At 40.2% G+C, this 27699-nt stretch overlaps 1 protein-coding gene across 1 annotated transcript in view; it reads right to left on the bottom strand.

The window, feature by feature from the left end:
• The window catches only part of LOC149773107 (uncharacterized), a 157502-nt gene extending 135472 nt beyond the window's left edge, over nucleotides 1–22030 (bottom strand). Inside the window, exons 1-3 of the mRNA XM_089946813.1 lie at nucleotides 21907–22030; nucleotides 20421–20723; nucleotides 18681–18977 (exon numbers count right to left, since the gene is read on the bottom strand). Coding sequence (XP_089802939.1) covers nucleotides 18681–18977; nucleotides 20421–20723; nucleotides 21907–21976 — 670 coding nt within the window. The 5' untranslated portion in view covers nucleotides 21977–22030. The remainder of the gene's footprint in view (nucleotides 1–18680; nucleotides 18978–20420; nucleotides 20724–21906) is intronic.
• Between the last annotated feature and the right edge of the window lie 5669 nt (nucleotides 22031–27699).

Genomic DNA, 27699 nt, shown 5'->3' with positions numbered 1-27699 from the left:
TCGTTTCCTTCTTGCTTCTTCTTTTCGCTGTTGCTGTTGAAGGAGATAAGTTTGTTCTGATTCTTTCTGCTATTGTAAACATTTCTCCAATTCTGCTTTCTGTCTCTGTTTAAAATCCTTGACATGTAGTAAAGAAGGAGAAAGTGGCGAAGTTACTGGTACCGGAAAAAATTCTTGCGAAGAAAGAAAATTGACTAAATCCCAATTAAAATCGACCTCTTCTTGAAGTAAGCCTGTGTTGAATTTGGTAGCCGCTGCTATACCATCGCTGCTCGTCTCCACAGCCGGTGAACCCCAATACATTGTCTTCTTAGTTTCCGTCATGTCTGGAAACTGTGTCGCATGGATTGACTGTGCAAAGACGCTAGCGCATCAATATAGGCAACGTGACGTCACATTCCGGTTTCTTCGAATTGGAAGACTGGCTCCTTGTTGTGACTGAATTTTGTAACGCATGTTTGGATTGATGAATAAACTCAATCCGTTTCGATCCGCATTTCCCCTATAAATAACCGCAGTTTACTGCATTCCCTTGACATGTTCTCGTCACAAGATGTGGACAAACGTAGAAGCATCTACCCTCGTATCGTCAGTGCTGTTCGGTACGGACTTACCCATGTATGTGAAATCATCATGGACAATTATCAGAATCACAGATACGAGTGTTTGGGAAAGAAAGATTTATGTGGAGAGCCAAGGCTGTTTGAAGAGGGTCCTTATCTAGGGACCAGAAGTCAGAGGACGAAAGGAAGACCTATGCGTTGCTGTCTATGTTAACGGAATGATGTCAGCAAAAAACAAAGGCCCTTTTCAGGGCCACTCATATGACTTGAAAATATTTGCTTTCTTGCCTCACATTTTTTTAGTCTATTGTATAGTTTTTGTGTTGTCTATTGTCTGTTGTCTGTGTTTTCTCTGTTCCATTCATAGTGTCTCTCTGTTAATGACAAGTCATAGTGTCCCAATACAGGGCCAGGTGGTTCTGTGCTTCATTTTCCCCATTGTCCAGAAAGTGCCGGTCCTCTATTTCCCATGTTACATTTCCCATGTTAAATTCCCTTTGTCTCTATTTGTGCCCACAACATTTTTGACTGGGTTTTCCATAGTCCCTCAACAGCCCCCATTAACAACTATCAGCCGTCATTTACTAGATACAGGCCTATGATACCGGTTGGACAATTTAGGCCTGTACCACCTAACCTCAGAAATACTTAAATGGAGTAATACAGCATAACAGATGGGAAATTCCGGGCAAAATGACGGAGAAATCGTCACACGCTTAAGTACTTGAAGAGAATTAGAACCTTGTCAAAGTCTTTATGCTTAATTTATGGAACTGTTTGAACAAGTTTAGTAAATAAAAAGTTTTCTCGTGACTGCATGCTTGTAGAATAAACTTGGGAATGTTCCGACTTATAATAAGTCGTCTTAACACTTCGCCGTATTGGACGCTATGATGGTATTATGTTCACGTGACATCTTGGCAAGCAATAACATGTTTATCACATAGTCGGTACAGTTTTCCAATAGTATGCGTTGTTGCGTATCTTTGATATCACAATGTGTTACATATCACTTTATGTGATTCTGATTAGTACAGATAAGACCATGGAATTATTGTACAGTTTTATCTTTACTGATTGGCTGTGATCGTGGGAAACCCTTTTAAACAGCACCTTCTTTTACTTTGTTGTTTTCAATGAACATTTGGCGGCCATTTTTCGACTCCGGTAATGAAACGGAATTGGGGGAAAATGGTTTCGTCTGTCTGAATATGCCCAATATAACCCCACAGGTTTGTTATGTCATGTATTACATAGTATCATACGTAAACCCCCAAGACAAGAACAGCAACAATTAGTACAATTAATGGTATTGCTCAGTTGATAACGGGTGTGTTGGGTGGGGGTGGAGGGGGGCGGTATACCTATAACATAGAATCCATCGTATGTATACAAACTTGATTTAAATGTTAATTTACAGATGTAAATAACTCACCTTTGTTCACAGAATAATATGGACATAAACCGGTCGCTTAACTGACAGAAGTTTATTTCATGGTCCACTTTGCCATTGATTAAAGTAACTTGTAGAACAAAATTATTACCGGAATAAACACACACACACACACACACACACACACACACACACACACACACATATATATATATATATATATATATATATATATATATATATATATATAATCTGCGATTTTGTTTAGTATATGTTCTTTATGGGTGCGAAATCGTGACGTTTCTGGATTTTCACTTAATGCAGAGAGATTGCTTAGTGTAACTTTAGAGAGGATAAAAAACAAAGGAAACGGCTTTGTTGCACTAGCAGTTTTACTGATTAGGTTTATCCATTTCATGTCGAGAGTGAAAATAAATATATGTAATGATTTCGGGGGTTTAGTTTGATAATCGTTGGTTTAAAAGGTAGGAGTGTATGTTCTCGATCGTGGATGTATCCAAATACAGTATAACGCTACCATAAATGAGATCCTCTGTCTTTCTTCTTTTCATTTTAATTTTTAACTTGAAACTTATTAGTAGTATATGGGGTCACCCTAGCGTCAAGTGGACTTACCATGCAAAAACAGTCGATTCACTCTGGCGTCAAGGGGAATTTAACATGGGAAATTTTAACATGGATGGAACTGTAGAGCGTCAAGGGGAATTGAACATGGAAATTGAACAGGACCGGTACTTTAACGTCAATGGGACTTTAACGTTAAAATATGGGGTTTGCACTTTGTCGTAAATGGAAATTGAACATGGGAATGTCACCTGGATGTCAATGGGAATTGAACTTTGGGTGACGTCATGAGGTTTATAGGGTCAAAACATTTTATAGGGATTTTAATGTATTTGTAAGGACAAAGGGTAGATAGGGACAAATACACATTTAAACACACAGAAAAGACGACAGAAATGTTCTAAAACAAACCTCACAGAGAGAATAGAGGCTAAAAAAAGAAAAGTCTATTGCATGGGTTCAAAACATTTATTCAAGTATATACATGGGCTCTCTGGCCTGTGCTTTGGTCTAAGCACTATCAATTTAATACATAAACATTTCTACGTCAAATAAACCTATTTACTAGTTATTTAGTTCTTGGCTCTAGTAAACCTGTTTACATTTAATGTTCATTTATAAGAAAAAGCTAACACAAAACAAGTAACATGCAATCAAATAAGACAAAGTTCATGTTTCTCTCTATTCGTCTCACACGTTGTTAAAAATCTGGTCAGCTAGCACTTGTGTCCCAGCGTAGATATTTCCCATCACTTAATCCGTTTCATTCATAAATCGGCTGTTATATCCATCGTGCTAGGTACACTTATCAGTAAGCAGATCAAGTGCAGTCATCGTCTTCTTCCCATGGAGGTACAATGTATACCATATGAATGGTTACTTTTCCTTCGTTGATGTCAAATTTTCCTCTCATCGACTGCACGTCTTCAATAGCCCTAAAAAGTTTGGACGAAATTATTTCTGCAGGTGTGCTAAATCCGAGACATACAGGTGAGTTCAAACTGTCGCGATACATAGATAGGCTCAAACGACCTCGATCTTTGACTTGGCAATGACATTTGAGTTCCTCTAACAGTGAGTCAAGTAGGTCCGTAATGAAACCTGCTACTTCCTCGGCTGAAATGTCAGACGCGAAGTCTCTAAATTTCACCGTGTAGGTGTAAGTTGTCGTTCTAAATTTTCTTGAGGTCGCTGTCTGAGTCATTTGGATGCTAAAATACTCCTGTAGGTCTACTGAATCCTTTCCCTTCTTGGACGCACTTTGCTGTGACGGTATGGTAATGAAAGAGGTCAGTGATGTTTGTTCCTTCTCTTTTTTCATCTGCGTAGAGTGATTCATCTTTCTCGTTGCTTGTCCTCGCAATGAAGTGTCGTTCTTGGAAGTCGTCCCTTTTTATACTGAGTGATATCAGTATGTCCATAAGGTAAAGTTTTGTGGTCTGGAAGTTTCACTAGCTGCACGTAGTTTGTCATGGCGTTAGTAAATAAATAACTAAGATGTGTTACTGCATTGGTGATGTGATAGTGAGGCAAAGAATCACACCCGAGTTTCTCGTTGGACTTGAGTCTTACGCTCTATACTTGCTGTTTGAAGGGATTCATTTTTTCTCAATTGGTCTTAGTAGTGACAATGAACTGTTGGTCTTGGACGTTGTCCTTTTTTATATGCTGACCAATATTGATGTCACCGTACGGCAAAGTAAAGTGGTTGGGAAGTTGCACTCGCTTCTGGTACACGATTTGATAGACTTTTCCCAAGGGTCGACTGACGATGTGGTGAGTGGGTAAACGTACAATCTTGTTCGGCTGGTAGGTGGTCACTTTAAAGTTTGCATCCTCTCCAGACTGCAAGGCTTCTTTCAATACGCCAAAGTTGACCACACGACTGGTACGATAATTCAGAGTCAATCCTTTCACTTTACACTGTGTGCACTTCTCCTTGTGGGTCCCGGTATTCGTAGCCGTAATTTTTAGGACCTCCACTCGCGAAACTTAGAATCTTGTCGTCAGGATGTTCGTCTGTCCAGGCTCCTAAACGGTCTCCTTCGATGTTACGGTGTTGCTGACCCGGTCGATCGATGTAGATGCAACTGTCCGTGTCAAAGTACAGGACGCGATCCCCTAACAGTTCTAAAGCTTCGTACAATTTTAAGCGAGCATGAGCTGTCACGTAAGCCGCAATGATGACATTTCCAAAAGGGTCGTCTTGTACAAAGTCCAGATCTTCTTCGTAATTGACCAAGATTAAATTCTCTCGAACGACGTCCACGTGTTTCATGTATTTGGTTTTGTCGTGAATCATCTGGAAGTAGCGGGAAGGTTCTGCCAAATATTCCGTCTTGGGTAAACACGGTCGTTGTGCCATTTTACCCCACAAGCAATTTAACATCACTTTGGCAAACGATCGCCTGCCTTCGTTTTTCTCGATGTGGTCTAAAGTGATGCCTTCTTGTTCCCGGTATTTCTCTTTGAATTTTATTTGGTCTTCGGGAGTGTGACACCAGGAAGGATAGCCGCTGGCTTCTTGCTTCAGTTTCAAAAAGGCATCCACGTAGTCTGCGAAAATGCCTTTCTGAGTAGGGTCACCCTTGTGGTATTGTTGTGTCTTGGGAAAGTGGCAAATTTCGTACACTTCTAACAGTTGGTATCCCATGTCCATAGCTTTGAACAATTCTACGCTGACCCAGGTTCCCGTCAAGGCCCGTTCTTCCTGGGTGTGCTGACAAGGCTGATCTTGGTTGCACGTTTCGGCACAAGTACGGCACAAGGGAAACATCAGTTTGCCTTGACAATGGTGAGGTAAGACGGGATGGTATAGGTTCGTGGGAGGCAAAACTTTGCACTTGATCAAGCCTTCGTATTGTCGAATGTTGACCAGGTCGATGTGTTCCGTCAGCAATCGCGGGTGCCCTGCAGGAAAGTGACAATATTTGCACACGCAGGGATACAGCGAACACACATCCAAGTATTTGATTTCTTCTCCTTTCTCTTCGTCGGCTTGGTACAGCAAACAGGTGGCATTGGTCCTTCCTCCGTACAAACTATCCCTCGGGTTCAGGGGGTCCATCAGCTTGTAACTTTCCACGACACGTTTAAACTCGGGATCGATTTTCAAACGGTGATCGTATTCGTGTTCCCACATTTCCACCACTTGGTATCCTTGCTGTTCTAACTTCAAGCGTCGCTGACAAGTGTCCTGGTACAGGTCTTCCATGGTCCGTTGTAAAAAACTGATTTTTAGTGTCCGGGTCAGGGTAGCAGACGGGACATCCGTGAAATAAGCAACCGTTAAACTCATACACGATCTTGGGGTTTTTTAAGTCCCAGCCATCGACCGAATACGTTCCGATGGTCCTTTCGCCTCCTCCGTTGCGGGCATGCTGAATCCATTTGCCTTCCTTGTCGCACAAGTAATGTAACCAGCGTAGGGCTTTGACCGAGTATTGACGCTTGACATAGTTGGTCGTTTGAGGACTGATGACAGCCATGGTCTTTTGAGGCATGAATCGTTGGCGGTACACTAAGGAACACGCTTTGGCAATGGTGCAAGCTTCTTTCAAAGGATCGACCCCTCCGTGTTCCATGAACAGTTCTCGAAATTTTCCACAGCAACGTCGTAAAATGTCCACGTCGGAACGACAATACTTTAACATTTCTTCCTGAAAGTCGAAGGGGTCAGAGGCATGAGCCTGGTACCAAGCGTAGAAATCTTCTCGTTGTTCGGTACGCATGTTGTCGGGGTCGTAATAGTGAGCCTCAGGCAAATGGGGTAGAACGGCATGTTGACTGGCTTCCGTATTGAAAAAGTGTGGAAAGTACCCTTTAGCCATTTCTGTCATTCCAAACGTTTTAGGCATTCGACTCAAAGGCATGGCCAAGTAACTCATCGAATCTTTAAACTGCACTTGTCCCACTTGCATGAAAATGATTTTGGCTCCGTTCAAAGTGACTTTAGGACGTTCGGTGCCATGTTCCGTATAGTACCTCAAAAGAAACTGTCCATCGTATCCGGAGAAATTGTGAGCCATCACTGTGGCATGGCGATGACAATCTCGGTAACGTTCGATGTCCTCTTTGCTCCATGTCTTGTCGAAGGGGTCTAAGACCCATTTGGCAAAATCGTCTAGCGTCTTTGGTCCTCGAAAGATTTTTTCACGCCCTCCAGGAATTTTGCTGCAGTGAGGGCAATAACTGAAGATAGGTTCTTGAATACACTTCTCGCACGCTCGATGAGCCACGCAGAAATTAGGAATGTGAATGCCAGTCTCTTGCATGCATTCGAAATCGAAAAAGATGAAATTGCCTTTCTTCTTGTGACCGTCCTCTTTCTCTGGTGGGGGTTGGTATTTTTGCACGTAACATTGGTGTTCCAAGTCCACGATGTGGTGACAAATGTGACATTTTTTCTTTCCTGAACATACGTGTGCCTTGACACTATTGGTACGTATGACTTGTCCACACGCGGGGCACAATCTCAGCAGTTGACAAGCGCATTTCTTCTGTGAACCTTGCGTCTTCAAATGTTGTTGGTAACAGGTAGGGCTGACAAACCTGCGCAGACAAGTTGAACAAGGCGCTGGTCCTTCGCTCAGACAGGGTTGAGAGGCCAAACATCCTGAGCATTTCCATCCACAATGTTTGTGTTGCTCTCGATTATTATAACCATAGTCACATTTCTCACAATAATAAACATATCCCAGGAATCCAGTGATACTGGTAATGGTATCGAAATGTTCATCGGAATGATAAAGGTGAATGTATTTTCCGTCCTTAAAATCTTGGCCTCGAAACAACAGAGACCCGCGCATTTCTTGAGGGTGCACTTTCAAGGTGTAGCGTGGAGCTAGGGCATCTTGCAATTTTTGCATCTCAGGAATGCCACAGGGTGTGTCTTTGGACAGTCCGGCTTGTTGTAACAGGAGTTCTGCTTCATTTCGTTGTTTGGCTCGGTCGGATTGTTGAATAGTTTTCCAGGTTCTTTTCCATTCTACCGTGTCGTTCTTGTTGGCATAGGTTCGTCCCACCACGATGGCACGGGCTAAACACATCTGGACATGAGGGTTGTTAATTCGGACGAGACTTGTTTTGATGTTGCGAAGGTCGTCCACCAATAAGACCTTTTTGCGTCCTGTCCCTTGAGGAAGAGAGACGTGAGCCATTTTCAGTGTGGCTTTACCATCGGTGATGTCAAACTTGTCATTGGATTGTTGCACCTGTTGTATCTTGTCCATGACTTTGGAAGGGGTCAGTTCTGCGGGTCTGCTAAACTCGATCCAAACAGGGGATTTCAAGCTGTCGTGTTGTATGGATAGTGTCAAGCGATCGTCTTCTTTGGGTTGACATTGTCGCTTGAGTGTGGTGAGCAAAGAATCCCACATCTCGGTGATGAACCCTTCTGATTTCTCCATCGGTACGTCGGACTTGAAATCTTTAAACTTCACCGTGTAGGTGTAAGCCGTGGTTCTACATTTTCTAGAGGAGCGCTTTTCCGTCTCTCCAATGTGATAGTACTTTTCAGGGTTGACTGGTGAACTTTGGTTTGGAGTAGACTCTCTCTGTCTGGTCGCAGACGTGGAAGGTGTTGGTTCAGGTTCGCTCATGTCTCCTATTTGAGCGAACACTTCTTTTCGTGTGTGAGGCGATACGTCACTTCGCTGCCTCTTACGTTCTTCTTCTCTCTCACTGAAATCGTGCGATCGTTTCATCTCGATTGCTGATTCAGAAATGATTTAACCAAGTTCATTATTTCCATATATACCCTCTCTACGTCTCGTTCTGACAATGACTTGGTATATTTCACAAGGCAAGTGAAAGCCAAGCATATAGGAACCCAACGACAGCGTTGCGTCTTAAACACCTCATGCATCTTGACGACCCTTCGATTCAAACCCTACCACGAAAGAAAATAGTTGCAAGAAAAATAAAACAGACAGTTGGTGTCTTCAAGAGAGCTAGAGACGGCACTGTGTCGCTGGGACACGTACGTACGTACTCCAGAAAACTACGCTACTCTACAACGTGAGTGTGCTTGTCAAAATGTTTGAATAAGATTAAAAATGTTTGTCAGTTTCAAAACGCGAACCAGTACTGTGGCCGTTTAATATTTGATGTGGCAAGAAGAAATGGTACAATACGCAACAAAGGGTTTGTACGTTTACACTCCAATCTGTCTGTACTGCAATGGTAACAGCGCTCTTGCGTTGGCATTATTTTGCCACACTACCTTTTAAATAAAACAATGCATCATTCATCATAAACGATTTCATTGGCTAAACTTATTTTCTTACCGATTTCGCTTCGAATTGACTTCAGTACCTTTTCGCACAGCGACGAGATCGGACGTATTTTTTTATTCTGCGTCTGGTCGCTACACTACTTGCCCTGAATTTACAACCAAACAATGTGTTACACATTGTAATTGACTTCATTGGCTAACCGATATTTTACATTTCTGTCTCTGTTGATGTGAGTGTGCTTGTCAAAATGTTTGAGTACGATTAAAAATGTTTGTTAGTTTCAAAACGCGAACCAGTACTGTGGCCGTTTAATATTTGATGTGGCAAGAAGAAATGGTACAATACGCAACAAAGGGTTTGTATGTTTACACTCCAAGCTGTCTGTACTGCAATGGTAACAGCGCTCTTGCGTTGGCATTATTTTGCCACACTACCTTAAAAAAAACCCAATGCATCACTCATCATAAACGATTTCATTGGCTAAACTTATTTTCTTACCGCTTTCGCTTCGAATTGACTTCAGTACCTTTTTGCACAGCGACAAGATCGGACGTGTTTTTTTTATTATTCTGCGGCTGGTCGCTACACTACTGTCAACAAGCCCTGAATTTACAACCAAACAATGTGTTACACATTGTAAGTGACTTCATTGGCTAACCGATATTTTACAATTCTGTCTCTATTGATGTGAGTGTGCTTGTCAAAATGTTTGAGTAAGATTAAAAATGTTTGTCAGTTTCAAAACGCGAACCAGTACTGTGGCCGTTTAATATTTGACGTGGCAAGAAGAAATGGTACAATACACAACAAATGGTTTGTACGTTTACACTCCAATCTGTCTGCACTGCAATGGTAATAGCACACTTGCGTTGGTATTATTTTGCCACACTACCTTTAATAAAACCCAAATGCATCACTCATCATAAACGATTTCATTGGCTATACTTATTTTCTTACCGCTTTCGCTTCGAATTGACTTCAGTGCCATTTCGCACAGCGACAAGATCGGACGTGTTTTTTTATTCTGCGGCTGGTCGCTACTCTACTTGCCCTGAATTTACAACCAAACAATGTGTTACACATTGTAAGTGACTTCATTGGTCAGTCGATATTTTCCACAGCCTTAGCTTCAAATTGGTTTCACTTGTTATTCGCACCGTGAGATGATCAGACACGTTTTTCTGTACCTGACCATTAGTCACTTCACAAACAATAAAACTAAAACACAAATGATCCAATTTAGGGCAAGTAGAGTAGCGACCAGCCGCAGAATAAAAAAACACGTCCGATCTTGTCGCTGTGCGAAATGGCACTGAAGTCAATTCGAAGCGAAAGCGGTAAGAAAATAAGTATAGCCAATGAAATCGTTTATGATGAGTGATGCATTGGGGTTTTATTAAAGGTAGTGTGGCAAAATAATACCAACGCAAGTGTGCTATTACCATTGCAGTGCAGACAGATTGGAGTGTAAACGTACAAACCCTTTGTTGCGTATTGTACCATTTCTTCTTGCCACGTCAAATATTAAACGGCCACAGTACTGGTTCGCGTTTTGAAACTGACAAACATTTTTAATCTTACTCAAACATTTTGACAAGCACACTCACATCAATAGAGACAGAATTGTAAAATATCGGTTAGCCAATGAAGTCACTTACAATGTGTAACACATTGTTTGGTTGTAAATTCAGGGCTTGTTGACAGTAGTGTAGCGACCAGCCGCAGAATAAAAAAAAAAAAAACACGTCCGATCTTGTCGCTGTGCAAAAAGGTACTGAAGTCAATTCGAAGCGAAAGCGGTAAGAAAATAAGTTTAGCCAATGAAATCGTTTATGATGAGTGATGCATTGGGTTTTTTTTAAGGTAGTGTGGCAAAATAATGCCAACGCAAGAGCGCTGTTACCATTGCAGTACAGACAGCTTGGAGTGTAAACATACAAACCCTTTGTTGCGTATTGTACCATTTCTTCTTGCCACATCAAATATTAAACGGCCACAGTACTGGTTCGCGTTTTGAAACTAACAAACATTTTTAATCTTACTCAAACATTTTGACAAGCACACTCACATCAACAGAGACAGAAGAGTAAAATATCGGTTAGCCAATGAAGTCAATTACAATGTGTAACACATTGTTTGGTTGTAAATTCAGGGCAAGTAGTGTAGCGACCAGACGCAGAATAAAAAAATACGTCCGATCTCGTCGCTGTGCGAAAAGGTACTGAAGTCAATTCGAAGCGAAATCGGTAAGAAAATAAGTTTAGCCAATGAAATCGTTTATGATGAATGATGCATTGTTTTATTTAAAAGGTAGTGTGGCAAAATAATGCCAACGCAAGAGCGCTGTTACCATTGCAGTACAGACAGATTGGAGTGTAAACGTACAAACCCTTTGTTGCGTATTGTACCATTTCTTCTTGCCACATCAAATATTAAACGGCCACAGTACTGGTTCGCGTTTTGAAACTGACAAACATTTTTAATCTTATTCAAACATTTTGACAAGCACACTCACGTTGTAGAGTAGCGTAGTTTTCTGGAGTACGTACGTACGTGTCCCAGCGACACAGTGCCGTCTCTAGCTCTCTTGAAGACACCAACTGTCTGTTTTATTTTTCTTGCAACTATTTTCTTTCGTGGTAGGGTTTGAATCGAAGGGTCGTCAAGATGCATGAGGTGTTTAAGACGCAACGCTGTCGTTGGGTTCCTATATGCTTGGCTTTCACTTGCCTTGTGAAATATACCAAGTCATTGTCAGAACGAGACGTAGAGAGGGTATATATGGAAATAATGAACTTGGTTAAATCATTTCTGAATCAGCAATCGAGATGAAACGATCGCACGATTTCAGTGAGAGAGAAGAAGAACGTAAGAGGCAGCGAAGTGACGTATCGCCTCACACACGAAAAGAAGTGTTCGCTCAAATAGGAGACATGAGCGAACCTGAACCAACACCTTCCACGTCTGCGACCAGACAGAGAGAGTCTACTCCAAACCAAAGTTCACCAGTCAACCCTGAAAAGTACTATCACATTGGAGAGACGGAAAAGCGCTCCTCTAGAAAATTTAGAACCACGGCTTACACCTACACGGTGAAGTTTAAAGATTTCAAGTCCGACGTACCGATGGAGAAATCAGAAGGGTTCATCACCGAGATGTGGGATTCTTTGCTCACCACACTCAAGCGACAATGTCAACCCAAAGAAGACGATCGCTTGACACTATCCATACAACACGACAGCTTGAAATCCCCTGTTTGGATCGAGTTTAGCAGACCCGCAGAACTGACCCCTTCCAAAGTCATGGACAAGATACAACAGGTGCAACAATCCAATGACAAGTTTGACATCACCGATGGTAAAGCCACACTGAAAATGGCTCACGTCTCTCTTCCTCAAGGGACAGGACGCAAAAAGGTCTTATTGGTGGACGACCTTCGCAACATCAAAACAAGTCTCGTCCGAATTAACAACCCTCATGTCCAGATGTGTTTAGCCCGTGCCATCGTGGTGGGACGAACCTATGCCAACAAGAACGACACGGTAGAATGGAAAAGAACCTGGAAAACTATTCAACAATCCGACCGAGCCAAACAACGAAATGAAGCAGAACTCCTGTTACAACAAGCCGGACTGTCCAAAGACACACCCTGTGGCATTCCTGAGATGCAAAAATTGCAAGATGCCCTAGCTCCACGCTACACCTTGAAAGTGCACCCTCAAGAAATGCGCGGGTCTCTGTTGTTTCGAGGCCAAGATTTTAAGGACGGAAAATACATTCACCTTTATCATCCCGATGAACATTTCGATACCATTACCAGTATCACTGGATTCCTGGGATATGTTTATTATTGTGAGAAATGTGACTATGGTTATAATAATCGAGAGCAACACAAACATTGTGGATGGAAATGCTCAGGATGTTTGGCCTCTCAACCCTGTCTGAGCGAAGGACCAGTGCCTTGTTCAACTTGTCTGTGCAGGTTTGTCAGCCCTACCTGTTACCAACAACATTTGAAGACGCAAGGTTCACAGAAGAAATGCGCTTGTCAACTGCTGAGATTGTGCCCCGCGTGTGGACAAGTCATACGTACCAATTGTGTCAAGGCACACGTATGTTCAGGAAAGAAAAAATGTCACATTTGTCACCACATCGTGGACTTGGAACACCAATGTTACGTGCAAAAATACCAACCCCCACCAGAGAAAGAGGACGGTCACAAGAAGAAAGGCAATTTCATCTTTTTCGATTTCGAATGCATGCAAGAGACTGGCATTCACATTCCTAATTTCTGCGTGGCTCATCGAGCGTGCGAGAAGTGTATTCAAGAACCTATCTTCAGTTATTGCCCTCACTGCAGCAAAATTCCTGGAGGGCGTGAAAAAATCTTTCGAGGACCAAAGACGCTAGACGATTTTGCCAAATGGGTCTTAGACCCCTTCGACAAGACATGGAGCAAAGAGGACATCGAACGTTACCGAGATTGTCATCGCCATGCCACAGTGATGGCTCACAATTTCTCCGGATACGATGGACAGTTTCTTTTGAGGTACTATACGGAACATGGCACCGAACGTCCTAAAGTCACTTTGAACGGAGCCAAAATCATTTTCATGCAAGTGGGACAAGTGCAGTTTAAAGATTCGATGAGTTACTTGGCCATGCCTTTGAGTCGAATGCCTAAAACGTTTGGAATGACAGAAATGGCTAAAGGGTACTTTCCACACTTTTTCAATACGGAAGCCAGTCAACATGCCGTTCTACCCCATTTGCCTGAGGCTCACTATTACGACCCCGACAACATGCGTACCGAACAACGAGAAGATTTCTACGCTTGGTACCAGGCTCATGCCTCTGACCCCTTCGACTTTCAGGAAGAAATGTTAAAGTATTGTCGTTCCGACGTGGACATTTTACGACGTTGCTGTGGAAAATTTCGAGAACTGTTCATGGAACACGGAGGGGTCGATCCTTTGAAAGAAGCTTGCACCATTGCCAAAGCGTGTTCCTTAGTGTACCGCCAACGATTCATGCCTCAAAAGACCATGGCTGTCATCAGTCCTCAAACGACCAACTATGTCAAGCGTCAATACTCGGTCAAAGCCCTACGCTGGTTACATTACTTGTGCGACAAGGAAGGCAAATGGATTCAGCATGCCCACAACGGAGGAGGCGAAAGGACCATCGGAACGTATTCGGTCGATGGCTGGGACTTAAAAAACCCCAAGATCGTGTATGAGTTTAACGGTTGCTTATTTCACGGATGTCCCGTCTGCTACCCTGACCCGGACACTAAAAATCAGTTTTTACAACGGACCATGGAAGACCTGTACCAGGACACTTGTCAGCGACGCTTGAAGTTAGAACAGCAAGGATACCAAGTGGTGGAAATGTGGGAACACGAATACGATCACCGTTTGAAAATCGATCCCGAGTTTAAACGTGTCGTGGAAAGTTACAAGCTGATGGACCCCCTGAACCCGAGGGATAGTTTGTACGGAGGAAGGACCAATGCCACCTGTTTGCTGTACCAAGCCGACGAAGAGAAAGGAGAAGAAATCAAATACTTGGATGTGTGTTCGCTGTATCCCTACGTGTGCAAATATTGTCACTTTCCTACAGGGCACCCGCGATTGCTGACGGAACACATCGACCTGGTCAACATTCGACAATACGAAGGCTTGATCAAGTGCAAAGTTTTGCCTCCCACGAACCTATACCATCCCGTCTTACCTCACCATTGTCAAGGCAAACTGATGTTTCCCTTGTGCCGTACTTGTGCCGAAACGTGCAACCAAGATCAGCCTTGTCAGCACACCCAGGAAGAACGGGCCTTGACGGGAACCTGGGTCAGCGTAGAATTGTTCAAAGCTATGGACATGGGATACCAACTGTTAGAAGTGTACGAAATTTGCCACTTTCCCAAGACACAACAATACCACAAGGGTGACCCTACTCAGAAAGGCATTTTCGCAAACTACGTGGATGCCTTTTTGAAACTGAAGCAAGAAGCCAGCGGCTATCCTTCCTGGTGTCACACTCCCGAAGACCAAATAAAATTCAAAGAGAAATACCGGGAACAAGAAGGCATCACTTTAGACCACATCGAGAAAAACGAAGGCAGGCGATCGTTTGCCAAAGTGATGTTAAATTGCTTGTGGGGTAAAATGGCACAACGACCGTGTTTACCCAAGACGGAATATTTGACAGAACCTTCCCGCTACTTCCAGATGATTCACGACAAAACCAAATACATGAAACACGTGGACGTCGTTCGAGAGAATTTAATCTTGGTCAATTACGAAGAAGATCTGGACTTTGTACAAGACGACCCTTTTGGAAATGTCATCATTGCGGCTTACGTGACAGCTCATGCTCGCTTAAAATTGTACGAAGCTTTAGAACTGTTAGGGGATCGCGTCCTGTACTTTGACACGGACAGTTGCATCTACATCGATCGACCGGGTCAGCAACACCCTAACATCGAAGGAGACCGTTTAGGAGCCTGGACAGACGAACATCCTGACGACAAGATTCTAAGTTTCGCGAGTGGCGGTCCTAAAAATTACGGCTACGAATACCGGGACCCACAAGGAGAAGTGCACACAGAGTGTAAAGTGAAAGGATTGACTCTGAATTATCGTACCAGTCGTGTGGTCAACTTTGGCGTATTGAAAGAAGCCTTGCAGTCTGGAGAGGATGCAAACTTTAAAGTGACCACCTACTAGCCGAACAAGATTGTACGTTTACCCACTCACCACATCGTCAGTCGACCCTTGGAAAAAGTCTATCAAATCGTGTACCAGAAGCGAGTGCGACTTCCCAACCACTTTACTTTGCCGTACGATCACATCAATATTGGTCAGCATATAAAAAAGGACAACGTCCAAGACCAACAGTTCATTGTCACTACTAAGACCAATTGAGAAAAAATGAATCCCTTCAAACAGCAAGTATAGAGCGTAAGACTCAAGTCCAACGAGAAACTCTGGTGTGATTCTTTGCCTCACTATCACATCACCAATGCAGTAACACATCTTAGTTATTTATTTACTAACGACATGACAAACTACGTGCAGCTAGTGAAACTTCCAGACCACAAAACTTTACCTTATGGACATACTGATATCACTCAGTATAAAAAGGGACGACTTCCAAGAACGACTCTTCATTGCGAGGACAAGCAACGAGAAAGATGAATCACTCTACGCAGATGAAAAAAGAGAAGGAACAAACATCACTGACCTCTTTCATTACCATACCGTCACAGCAAAGTGCGTCCAAGAAGGGAAAGGATTCAGTAGACCTACAGGAGTATTTTAGCATCCAAATGACTCAGACAGCGACCTCAAGAAAATTTAGAACGACAACTTACACCTACACGGTGAAATTTAGAGACTTCGCGTCTGACATTTCAGCCGAGGAAGTAGCAGGTTTCATTACGGACCTACTTGACTCACTGTTAGAGGAACTCAAATGTCATTGCCAAGTCAAAGATCGAGGTCGTTTGAGCCTATCTATGTATCGCGACAGTTTGAACTCACCTGTATGTCTCGGATTTAGCACACCTGCAGAAATAATTTCGTCCAAACTTTTTAGGGCTATTGAAGACGTGCAGTCGATGAGAGGAAAATTTGACATCAACGAAGGAAAAGTAACCATTCATATGGTATACATTGTACCTCCATGGGAAGAAGACGATGACTGCACTTGATCTGCTTACTGATAAGTGTACCTAGCACGATGGATATAACAGCCGATTTATGAATGAAACGGATTAAGTGATGGGAAATATCTACGCTGGGACACAAGTGCTAGCTGACCAGATTTTTAACAACGTGTGAGACGAATAGAGAGAGAGAAACATGAACTTGGTCCTATTTGATTGCATGTTACTTGTTTTGTGTTAGCTTTTTCTTATAAATGAACATTAAATGTAAACAGGTTTACTAGAGCCAAGAACTAAATAACTAGTAAATAGGTTTGTTTGATGTAGAAATGTTTATGTATTAAATTGATAGTGCTTAGACCAAAGCACAGGCCAGAGAGCCCATGTATATACTTGAATAAATGTTTTGAACCCATACAATAGACTTTTCTTTTTTGAGCCTCTATTCTCTCTGTGAGGTTTGTTTTAGAACATTTCTGTCGTCTTTTCTGTGTGTTTAAATGTGTATTTGTATGTTTGTCCCTATCTACCCTTTGTCCTTACAAATACATTAAAATCCCTATAAAATGTTTTGACCCTATAAACCTCATGACGTCACCCAAAGTTCAATTCCCATTGACATCCAGGTGACATTCCCATGTTCAATTTCCATTTACGACAAAGTGCAAACCCCATATTTTAACGTTAAAGTCCCATTGACGTTAAAGTACCGGTCCTGTTCAATTTCCATGTTCAATTCCCCTTGACGCTCTACAGTTCCATCCATGTTAAAATTTCCCATGTTAAATTCCCCTTGACGCCAGAGTGAATCGACTGTTTTTGCATGGTAAGTCCACTTGACGCTAGGGTGACCCCATATACTACTCTTATTGATAATACTCTTGTCACTGAATTAAACATTTATTAGTAGTATGGCGATAACAAACTTAGTAATTATGAAACATGACCCCCACCCCCCACGAGTTTCTCTAATGTATAGATGATCTATTAAAACTGTATTACCGTACTACATTTTTCCCTCAAGCAAAGCGAGTAATTGTAATAGATGGGAAAGTTTAAACCCTCGTCACGTATTTCTCAAATGTCAAAAATTCATATTACCGTGTTAGCACTGGAAACTAATTTCAGTGCCACCAGAATCAAATGTTGCAAAATGCAATTCATAATATTTCACTATCTGCGATGAAAATGTGAAGCATATTAACTCAGAAAATCATTATCATATAAACTATATAAAATATGTTTCTTTTTCATGTTGAAGGAATGAACTTTGCCTGTTTTCGTGAGTAATCTGATTGTCTTTATTGTTGTGCTTCCCATATTTATGTTGCAGTATGTCGTGGTAATATGCAGATGACGTTTCAAAAACATGCGCAATACAAATATAGCGAAATACACTCTTAAATGGAACTTTATATCACTCTCAACAAGGAAACGTAGGTGTGTGATTTGGATTTTTAACATTTCGATGTCTGCAATGTGGCAGTGATGGTGATGTCTAGCACTGGGCATCATGTCGCAGACATGTAGCATGACACCAGGCCAACCAGCTCTAACACTAACCTCTTAATGCTGAGCGCCAGCGAGGCGGCTGTTAGAACCATTTTAGTAAGTCTTTGGTTTGACTCTGTCGGGGATCGAACCCACGACCTCCCGCATCAGAGGCGGACGCTCTAACCACTAGGCCACCGGAGCGGTAGGAAAGAAGGTATTGCACTAATATAATCAATCATATTAACACATAGTAGTAGCAGGAGTAGTAGTAGTATTAGTAGTAGTATTAGTAGTAGTAGTAGTAGTAGAGAGATAGAGAGAGATTGAGTGATATCGGTGGGGTGAGGGATTTTATGTACTGTATATTTTTCTTCACGGTCGAATTAAACAGTTTAGTATGATTGGCCATGATGTAAAGTTTGGACTGAAGAGATATCCATACTTTATCTCGCCTTTTATCCGTGGTTTCTTTTTTTTTCTTTCTTTTTTTTGTACAATAACATGCACATGAGGACGCTTTCATCCATCCATCCACCCACCCAACACCCACCCATCCATCCATCAATCCATCCATCCATCCATTGATTCCATCTATCTATCTCTCTCTCTCTCTCTCTCTCTCTCTCTCTCTCTCTCTCTATATATATATATATATATATATATATATATATATATATATATATATATATGTGTGTGTGTGTGTCTATCTATCTATCTACCAAATCATTAAATTGACTTACATATTACATGGATTATATAAGGATCACTGTCTGCTGCACAGCTATCAGGCTCGCATATTACATTCGAGATGTTGCTGGCTGATTCGTTCAAACATACTTGGCATGTAAGTTGGCTGAAGTTGTCAGTCATGCTCAAATTGAGGAATAAATCTGCACTTACGTTGCGGACCTGTGTTATGACTGTACCGTTTTTTTTCCACCTATATTCGAAATATTCGAGTCCATGGGAAGTATTGCAGGTCATTTCAAACGGCTGGTAAAGGATAGGTTTCCGTACCTCCATTATGCGCGGCTGTCCTGAACAATAACACGTGCACAATATATATATATATATATATATATATATATATATATATATATATATATATATATATATATAATTTGCACTCTCTTTATGATTCACAACTGTCCTTAATGGATATATACAAGCACTTTCATGTTCGTGTACATAAACAAAGACACAATTTTGTCAACAAAAACATAAATAAGAAAATAATATTTGAAAATAATATTGGACGTCAACACTAAATCATGGTAAATCACCAATCACAGTTTTCATTGTGAAATGAATAAAGTATAAATCATAAGATATATATGATGAAGCTCGAGAATAAATTGCTTATTAACGTAAGATTGTTTTAGCTTAACAGAGCGCTCCTGTATCCTTCTGATCATTTGGTTTTCATTTGATTTTCGTTGTTACCTTCAATATAAATTTATTTAGAATTATTGCGACCGAATGTTTTCTCATTCTATTGTAAATGTATTATTGAAATGTTGTATTTAGTCCCTTTATCAGTAATGTAAATAAAAGGAAAATAGACGTTTAGCACAGTACTAGAAATTCAGTCTTTGTCGGATTCCATAGTTTAATGAATCTCATTGATATTTATTATCCTATAAAATTTGAAATAAGACTTTTTACTTGTTTGTTCCCAAAAATGTTAGTATGTACATGATAAATTTGGTAGAAAGATACACAGTGTATATTAAACGAACAGTCATACATAATTTTATCCTTTTATTAATCAGTGGTGTAGTATGTTTCGGGTTTTCTTTCTTTAAAAAATAATTTATTTTTCTAAATTCCACGGAATAGCCTCAAAATTCGAAATTTAAGCGACCTCGAAAGTAATATTACCTTGAAATGATCCGCCCCATTTATATTTCCTCCTTGAGAGTAAGTCAGCACCGACAATAAATTGCTTAATATATTAAAGTTATATATTACTTGCATACATCTAAGCAATATTTGGAACCATATTCATATTTAACAAAAGAAATATAGAATACTAACTGTGCATGGAAAGGCTGATTGTAAAGCATATATACATTTAGAAAAGAAAACAAAAGCTAATATGTTCTATATAAAGGTGAAATCTAAAGGGCAATTTGAAAACAAAAATCCCATTGTTTTAATAAATATGTAAGCATTTTATATTTTAAAAGAATCTTTCCTATAGTCTATCAATATGTTTACACCCTACATCAGAAATAAATCGTTCTCAAAAAACAAAACAAGCAACACTCGTAATGATTACCATAAGCCAGTGATTATTTTGAATTTGTAGGATATGTCTTTTTTAATTATCGACCTTCAAGGTCAGAGTCAGAGGTTAAAAGTGCAAAAAACACCTTTAACGATTATGCTTTGAACACACTCCAAGTTCTTAATAATGATACTTTGCTTTAAGAATCTCTTGGTAAACTAGAAACATTCATTAGAATGATAGAACTCACCGATAAATTCCAGCTTTTTAGCAACGTTATTTGTTAGCGGCGATAACTTCGATTTAAATGTGTAGTTTCCAGTCTGTCCGGCACTTACGCTGAATATAGTCAAAGATAAGATGAATTTGGAATTTTCACTGGATACGTTGCAATTGATTGATGATTTGTCTGTAACAATGCATTGCTGTGCTGTTAAGTCTGCAGTTTGGTTTCCCGACGAGTGAACAATTGTACCTGAGATTTCTTCTGATGTATGTGTTAACGTCCATTCAAAAGAAACATTGCAACCAGGCATGGCAAATATATCATCATCTAAAAAAATAAAGATCAAGAAAATTAAAATACATTATACTGCTAAAGAAAGAAATTCACTGGAAACTGATGTACAATACCACCATCTTAAAAGAAAATCCACGTTACTAATATCAATTAAGGAATAGTACGACATAAACACTTTTCCTCCTTTATTCCTTGATTTTGCAGCCTTTAAATTTGATTAGAAACCCATTGTCGTACTCAGTCTCAGATGAATATTTAGCATACGCATGTGTTTGTAAATCTACCGAAAGGTGAAAGCTTTCATATTTTCTAAATTCAATAATAAGTCTCCCTATTCTGTATGTTTAATAATATAGTTCAAACATCACAAACATGTCATTTTATCTTTTTTGATACAAATCCCTAACTTCTGCGAGTTTCATGATAGCGCATATTGTTGCATTATGTACTATGATGTCACAATATATGCTGCACCATCTTGTCATGTTGGAGCAATAATAATGTCTTAATATGAATATTATTTAATACGAAGGTAATCTCTTCCAATTTAAGATGCACGTAACGCTTAGGGAAAAGCATTAGACGACATGTATCATAGTTTCTAGTGCACAATCGTTTATCTTTATGAGAAACACGAAACTGTAGTTATCAAATATAAAGATATCGACTCCGCGTCATTGCAGTTTTGAATGGTGACAGCAACAAAGCTGTCAGTTTGTTAAAATTGCATATTACTCACAACCTCTCTATTCAAGAACATATTATCCAGTAGTCAAGAGAAAATGCTTCAAGATCTTTGCATTTGTTTTTGTTTTATGCAACACATTTCTTCTTAAATGAGACTCCTTTGTCGGGTTTAATGGATATATTTTTATCATATTAAGTCATTTTTTGTAAAACAAAATGAAGAAGAATCAGATAGAATAATGCAAGCTGAACACGAAACAATACAACTTTGAAATAAAATCTTATATGCTTATGCATTAAAAACATTATTTTCCATGCTTTGCACTTATTGCAAGGGATAAATCTTGCTAGACATTCAATGGTTGCGCGAGCCAATACGACATTATTCAAACGTGTAAATGCGATATGCTAGGAAAACTTCACTGTAGAGCCTCATTCAGCCGTCTTTTTAACTGCAAGAATTGATAAAAACGAACTGTAACAAGATACTCATCTCATATCAGAAAGAACATATATGTGGTGTACTTACTATTACATTCAACACTTTTCTCCACATAAAACACAACAAACAGTAACACTGCCACACCGATGCAATCCATTTAATCAGCTGGATAGTTTGATTTACACAGATCGTGTGAAGCAGTCGTTTGAATAATTAAAGGATACTTTCTCATGACATATGACTACATGTTCGAGGGGGAGGAAACCCATGACGCCTCTAAGTCACAACGACTATAACTTTCTTTTTCCAATCGGTCAGTTTGCGTTTATTTGGGAACATTTCGTGCTCCAAACAGCAGAGAGAAACCCTCTCATAAAAACATGTGTCTTATAAATGGTATTGCAAGCAATGATCGCACTAAAACATTATAATTTGCAGTCATCAGAGAGAAAACTCGACAGTAACAAAGTTTGATTTGAAGGATAAATTCGTTCACTCGAAACTCCGATAGCGTCTGAAGTCTGCATTTCTACCTGAAAGTTTCATTTTAACGATAAAACATTTATTTACGACAATATACCCCATAAATTGTATCACAAAATGGCATAACTTATACACTTACTGACTTTCATTAATAGGATTTTTCCTCCCACCCACCCCCCAAAAAAGAAATCTGCCTCTTGGCTGAGGTGATATATTGTTGCTGGGTTGATAAAACCTGACTGCTGAGGTCAACATCCATTTTCTGTAAATAACTGCACCAATCGAAAGTCAATAATTTGTTAATTATAGCGTAGACGCTGCTGTTAGGTAAGGCCTACTTTGAGCAGACTCAAATGGCGGTTACATGTTTGCGGGTCCATACTTCTGGTTGTAGAGGAAGAGACAACGAAAACTGAAACTAACTTTATTAAGGTATATATATATATATATATATATATATATATATATATATATATATATATATATATATATATAAAGTCAAATTTCATGGGTGTCAATGACAGAAATCTATGGAGATAATTGTATCTCTCTGTTCAGAATATTATTTTCACATTATCATAACATCTCAGGATTTCGCATCCTCAATATAAGGGCTTTCAGAACCATGGATCACTATCAGAAGGTGTAAATACAGCTGGAAATGTATATCTAATGTCACGAAATCTGATTAGATCTGACGAGCAGAGAACTGTTGCACACTGTGTAGCAACCCCTTCAGAACACTCGTTACAGAATATGCAAAGTAATAAAAAATGGCATCTTTAGAATAAAGGGAGGACAGTGAGTATTTCCTGACAACAAAGGCTGATTATCCGTTTCACAAAGCTAAATGTTAGTGGATGCGACTGCTATAAAACATGAACACCAGGTAAATTAGTGCAGAATGTATCAAAACGACATAATGCTCGTTTCTTCAGGCCGTGTTGTACTCCAAGAATAGATCCCCCATCCCAAATTCATTGATCGATCTCAAATACTTGCGAAGAAAATTAATATTGTAGCAATATGATATGAAATTTTACGAATTTGTTTACGTTCACTGTAGAATTTAACCTTTTGATTAAAGCATATATACGGATAGACCAAATAGAGGTCAAAGAAGTGGAGAAGTAAAATATATTCTCAATGATGCATGATGCCGATTCGAGTAGAACTGCATGTTCTGACTAGCTACACTGAGGATTGGTTGTTGTTACTGTTGCTGTAAGGTTTAACGCCATTTTTCAGAACAAGATAGGCTATACATGGCGGCCAATATAACTGGTGGATGAAAACAATGGGAAGATCCACCGACACACGAGAAGCTATTGGCAGGCTTTCTCGCGTACCCACGTTAGCCGAGCTTGAGACTCGAACCCACGCACACAGAGGTGAGATGGCAGTGATCCGGAACAGTGAGCTCTTTAAAACACTCAGCCACTCGGGGCCCCGATGCTTGATGCCGATTCGAGTAGAATTGCATGTTCTGGCTAGCAACACTGAGGATTCGACGTGAGGTGAGCCGTTATAGTTTTATATTGGGTGCTGTAATGTTCAGCAAAACAAGTTCATAGTGATTTAACCAATGAGAAGACTACAGCAAACTTCGGAAAGTGATAATAATTCATGATATCAGCCCTAGGATCGAAAGCATACATTTCACACTCAAATTAAATATTGATTAGTCAATAATTATTTTACGTTACCATGGCATTTTATTCAGTTAGTGCTAATAATTCCTAAAACAAAGTGACGATAGTCTGTCACTGGCTTGCTTTACAACCGGCCGCTCCGGTGGCATAGTGGTTATAGCGTCCGCCTCGAATGCGGGAGGTCGTGGGTTCGATCCCCGGCCGAGTCATACCAAAAACTTACAAAAATGGTACTAACAGCTGCCTCGCTTGGCGCTCAGCATTAAGAGGTTAGTGTTAGGACTGGTCGGCCCGGTGTCAGGATAATGTGACTGGGTGGGACATCATGCTACATCTCTGTGGCATGATGCCCCAGTGCTAGACATCACTATAAACTGCCACATTGCGGACATCGTAGCGATATGACTGAAAAATTGTTAAAGCTACGTTAAAAATCAAAATCACATCACATCACATCACTTGCTTTACAACCAATCTTGACTCTCAGCTACAAGATTGTTACTATGACAGTAGCAAAAGGTCTAAGATACAAGTTGCAAGTGCCATAATGATGGCACTCCATCAACATTTCAAACACCTTCCAAATTATAGCAATCGATATATCTCCTTGTCAGAGTAGCAACATTAAGAGCCTGCTAGTACAACACATCTGAAATTTTTCCACAAATTAAAATAAGGCACTGACTCAAGTAAATATATAGTGATAAAGTGATATTGAACTTATTTAAGATCTGACAAACTTGAATTTGAAAGTAAATAGGATGAAAATTAGCACAGATCAGAGGTGATTAGATCGACATCAAGTTGGTTACATAGTCCTTATTTCGTATTCCGAATTGAATTAGGAATAAGTAACTAGTTACCGATTGAATAAGTAATACGTAACCAGTTACCTATTGAATAAGGAATAAGTAACCAGTTACTTAATCCAGATTCAAAACTTTCTACATACATTTGGCTCCTTGTTCCTTGTTCACATACAGTTGGCTATTCATTCATTATTCCCAGTACAATACGTGATTGGTTATAACTTACTTATTACAACCTTATTAAGGCATGCATTGGTGTCATTCTAACCCTGTTGGGGAAATAACATAACTACTTGCACCTTCGTAAGTAAAATTAAGGGTGGTGTGAGGAGGTTGGGTCTACATTTTACCTTTCTCTGTTATGACAGTGAACATAGCCCGGAAGGGCCACTTGAATTGCCCCGTAGTGGTCACATGGGTTTCACTGGCCAATCATTAATCAGGGCTTGCAACTGCACACAGTTTCTGAATGGTAATTGGCGTCACATTCAATTGAACAGCAGAGGAGCAGAGACGCAATCCTAGATTCTGAAAATATCTGGTGCGGAATTTTAAGTTTAAACTCCCCCCCCCCACAACCTCCCATATATATGTATGTGTATTTATTCGAGTATAGGCATTCAATTTCTATGGTGTTGCATATATAGGTGTTTTGTAGATATGTATGTAGGTATATGTGTGTATATATATTATATGTATGTGTGTATAAGTATGTACATAAAGAGATGCGGGGAATTGTATGGATCACACTTCATGAACAATAACGAATTTTGTTACTGTCCATTAATATAATTTTCTGGCTCAATAGTCTGTCGTTCTTTCGCACTGTGTATTTCATTATTATTTCATTATTGTTATTTTATGTGGTTTTTATTGACATTGTGTGGCAGTCTGAGCCCTAAATTTCAAGCACTTAAGCTTCATTATGTAAATAGTGAATAGGGGCGATATAGCGTCAAGGGGAATTAGCATTAAAAACCACCCTGGGCCTATATAGCGTCAATGGGAAATTTAACATTACGAAAACCCCTGGGCCTGTATAGCATCAAGGGAATCTAACATGGGAAATAAATCGTGGGCCTGTATAGCGTCAAGGGAAATTGAACAGGGTAGACCTGTATAGCGTCAAGGGAAATTGAACAGGGTGGGCCTGTATAGCGTCAAGGGAAATTGAACAGGGGTCGGGACTCTATTTTAATAAGGTCCCGACCTTATGGGTCTATGGAAATTGAACATGGGAAATGTAAACAGGGAGAGGTCTCTATTTAAAAAAAAGGGTAGGCAATGAAAGCCAAGGTCTTTTCGAGATATAGGAGTGGCCCTAAAAAGGGCCTTTGGTTTTATGTTAACATACCCTATTGTCAACACAGAGGGCACCGCATTGGTCTTCTTCTTGTCCTCAAACTACGTCTGATTTAAGGACCGTAAATAAGAACCCACTTTAGGCATCCTTGCCTCTCCACGTAAATCCTTCGTATCCATAGGCGTGTTTCTGTCCTATGGACAATAGTCCACTTGGATCGGACATACATCGGTATGTCCGTCCGGAACATCATGGAAGAGACAAGAGCTGATGATTGCACGTCGGTCCACATGTTGGGGTGCCGAGAACAGGTGAAGGAATGCAGTGAACTGCGCTTATTTATAGGGAAATAGAGGATTGAAACGGATTGAGTTCATTGACCAATCCAAACACGCGTTACAAAATCCAGTCAACCAACGTCCAATCCGAAGAGAGCAGTCTGTGACTCACATGTCCTATATAGATTCGCTAGCACCTGTGCGCAGTCAATCCATTTGACAGTTTTTCAACATGACGGAAACTCAGAAAATGATAAATTGGGGCGCACCAGCCGTGGAGACTACCCAAGGGAACCAGGACTTACTTTCAGAAGGGGTAAATTGGGATTTTGTGGATTTTCTTACCTCGCAAGAATTTGTTCCGGAAACTTCGCCACCTTCTCCTTCATTACCGCACGTGGAGAATTTTAGACAGAGACAGAAGAAAAAAAATTGAAAAAATTTATACAACAGCAAAAGGAAGCGGAACAAGCTTTTCTTCTATAGCAACAGCAGCAAGAAGAAGAGGTAAGAAAAAAAAACAAGAAGAAGAAGCAGCAGCAAAGAAACAAGGGTGTGAAAGTCGAACGGTCACGGTACTGTTAGACATTTTAGCAGAGTTAAGAAGTTTGAAACAAATGTATCAGACTTCTTTATTACTACATAAGAGAATACGACCTTCCCCAGTAAACACTCCAACTCTGTGACTAAGTCTACCGTACCACCCTTAGTGATTTCAATCAAATCATCATCATCAACAGTACGCAGTCCAGAAGCAGGCCTTGGCCGTGGCAAAGGCTTAAGGCAGTTAAAGTTGATTGTTTAAACTCACTCATACACCCAAAGGCCCTTTTCAGGGCCACCCATTTCTCTCGAAAAGAGATAATCTTTCAATTGCCAACATCCATTCAAACTATAAAAAAAACACACAAAAAAACAAACCCCATTTTACCCTATAGTACGTGCCTGTGTATGAGTGCGTGAGTGTAGATTCTTATTTTAAAATCAAAACCCAAAGACACTTACCTTTTATACCTGATTTATTCTTTTATAAATGTTACAATTCAAATCACAACACCACATAACATTTTAAAAAGTTCATAGGCTTCTTCTTTTTCTGTCTTCACTCTCTCTTTTTTTTTAAATGTCTTCACTTTCACAGCCTTTTCCTCCTCTTCATTCTCACTTTCTTCTCTTCTTCTTTTTTCTCCTGTTTCTTTTTCTTCACCTCTCTGCTTTCTTCCTCTTCTTCCTCTTCATCACTCCCCTCTTCTTCTTGCTCCTGTTGTTTCTTAGGGCAATCTGGAGACCAGTGTCCTTTTCTTGATAATGATAACAGGTATCTTGACTTTTGTCTCTTTTAGCCCCTGTTTTGT

This window comes from Sinohyriopsis cumingii, unplaced genomic scaffold, assembly GCF_028554795.1.
Source record: "Sinohyriopsis cumingii isolate HCF-2022 unplaced genomic scaffold, ASM2855479v2 utg000898l, whole genome shotgun sequence".
Taxonomy (NCBI): Eukaryota; Metazoa; Mollusca; class Bivalvia; order Unionida; family Unionidae; genus Sinohyriopsis; species Sinohyriopsis cumingii.
The sequence above is the reverse complement of the archived record's forward strand: the minus strand, read 5'-3'. Positions and strand labels throughout refer to the sequence as shown.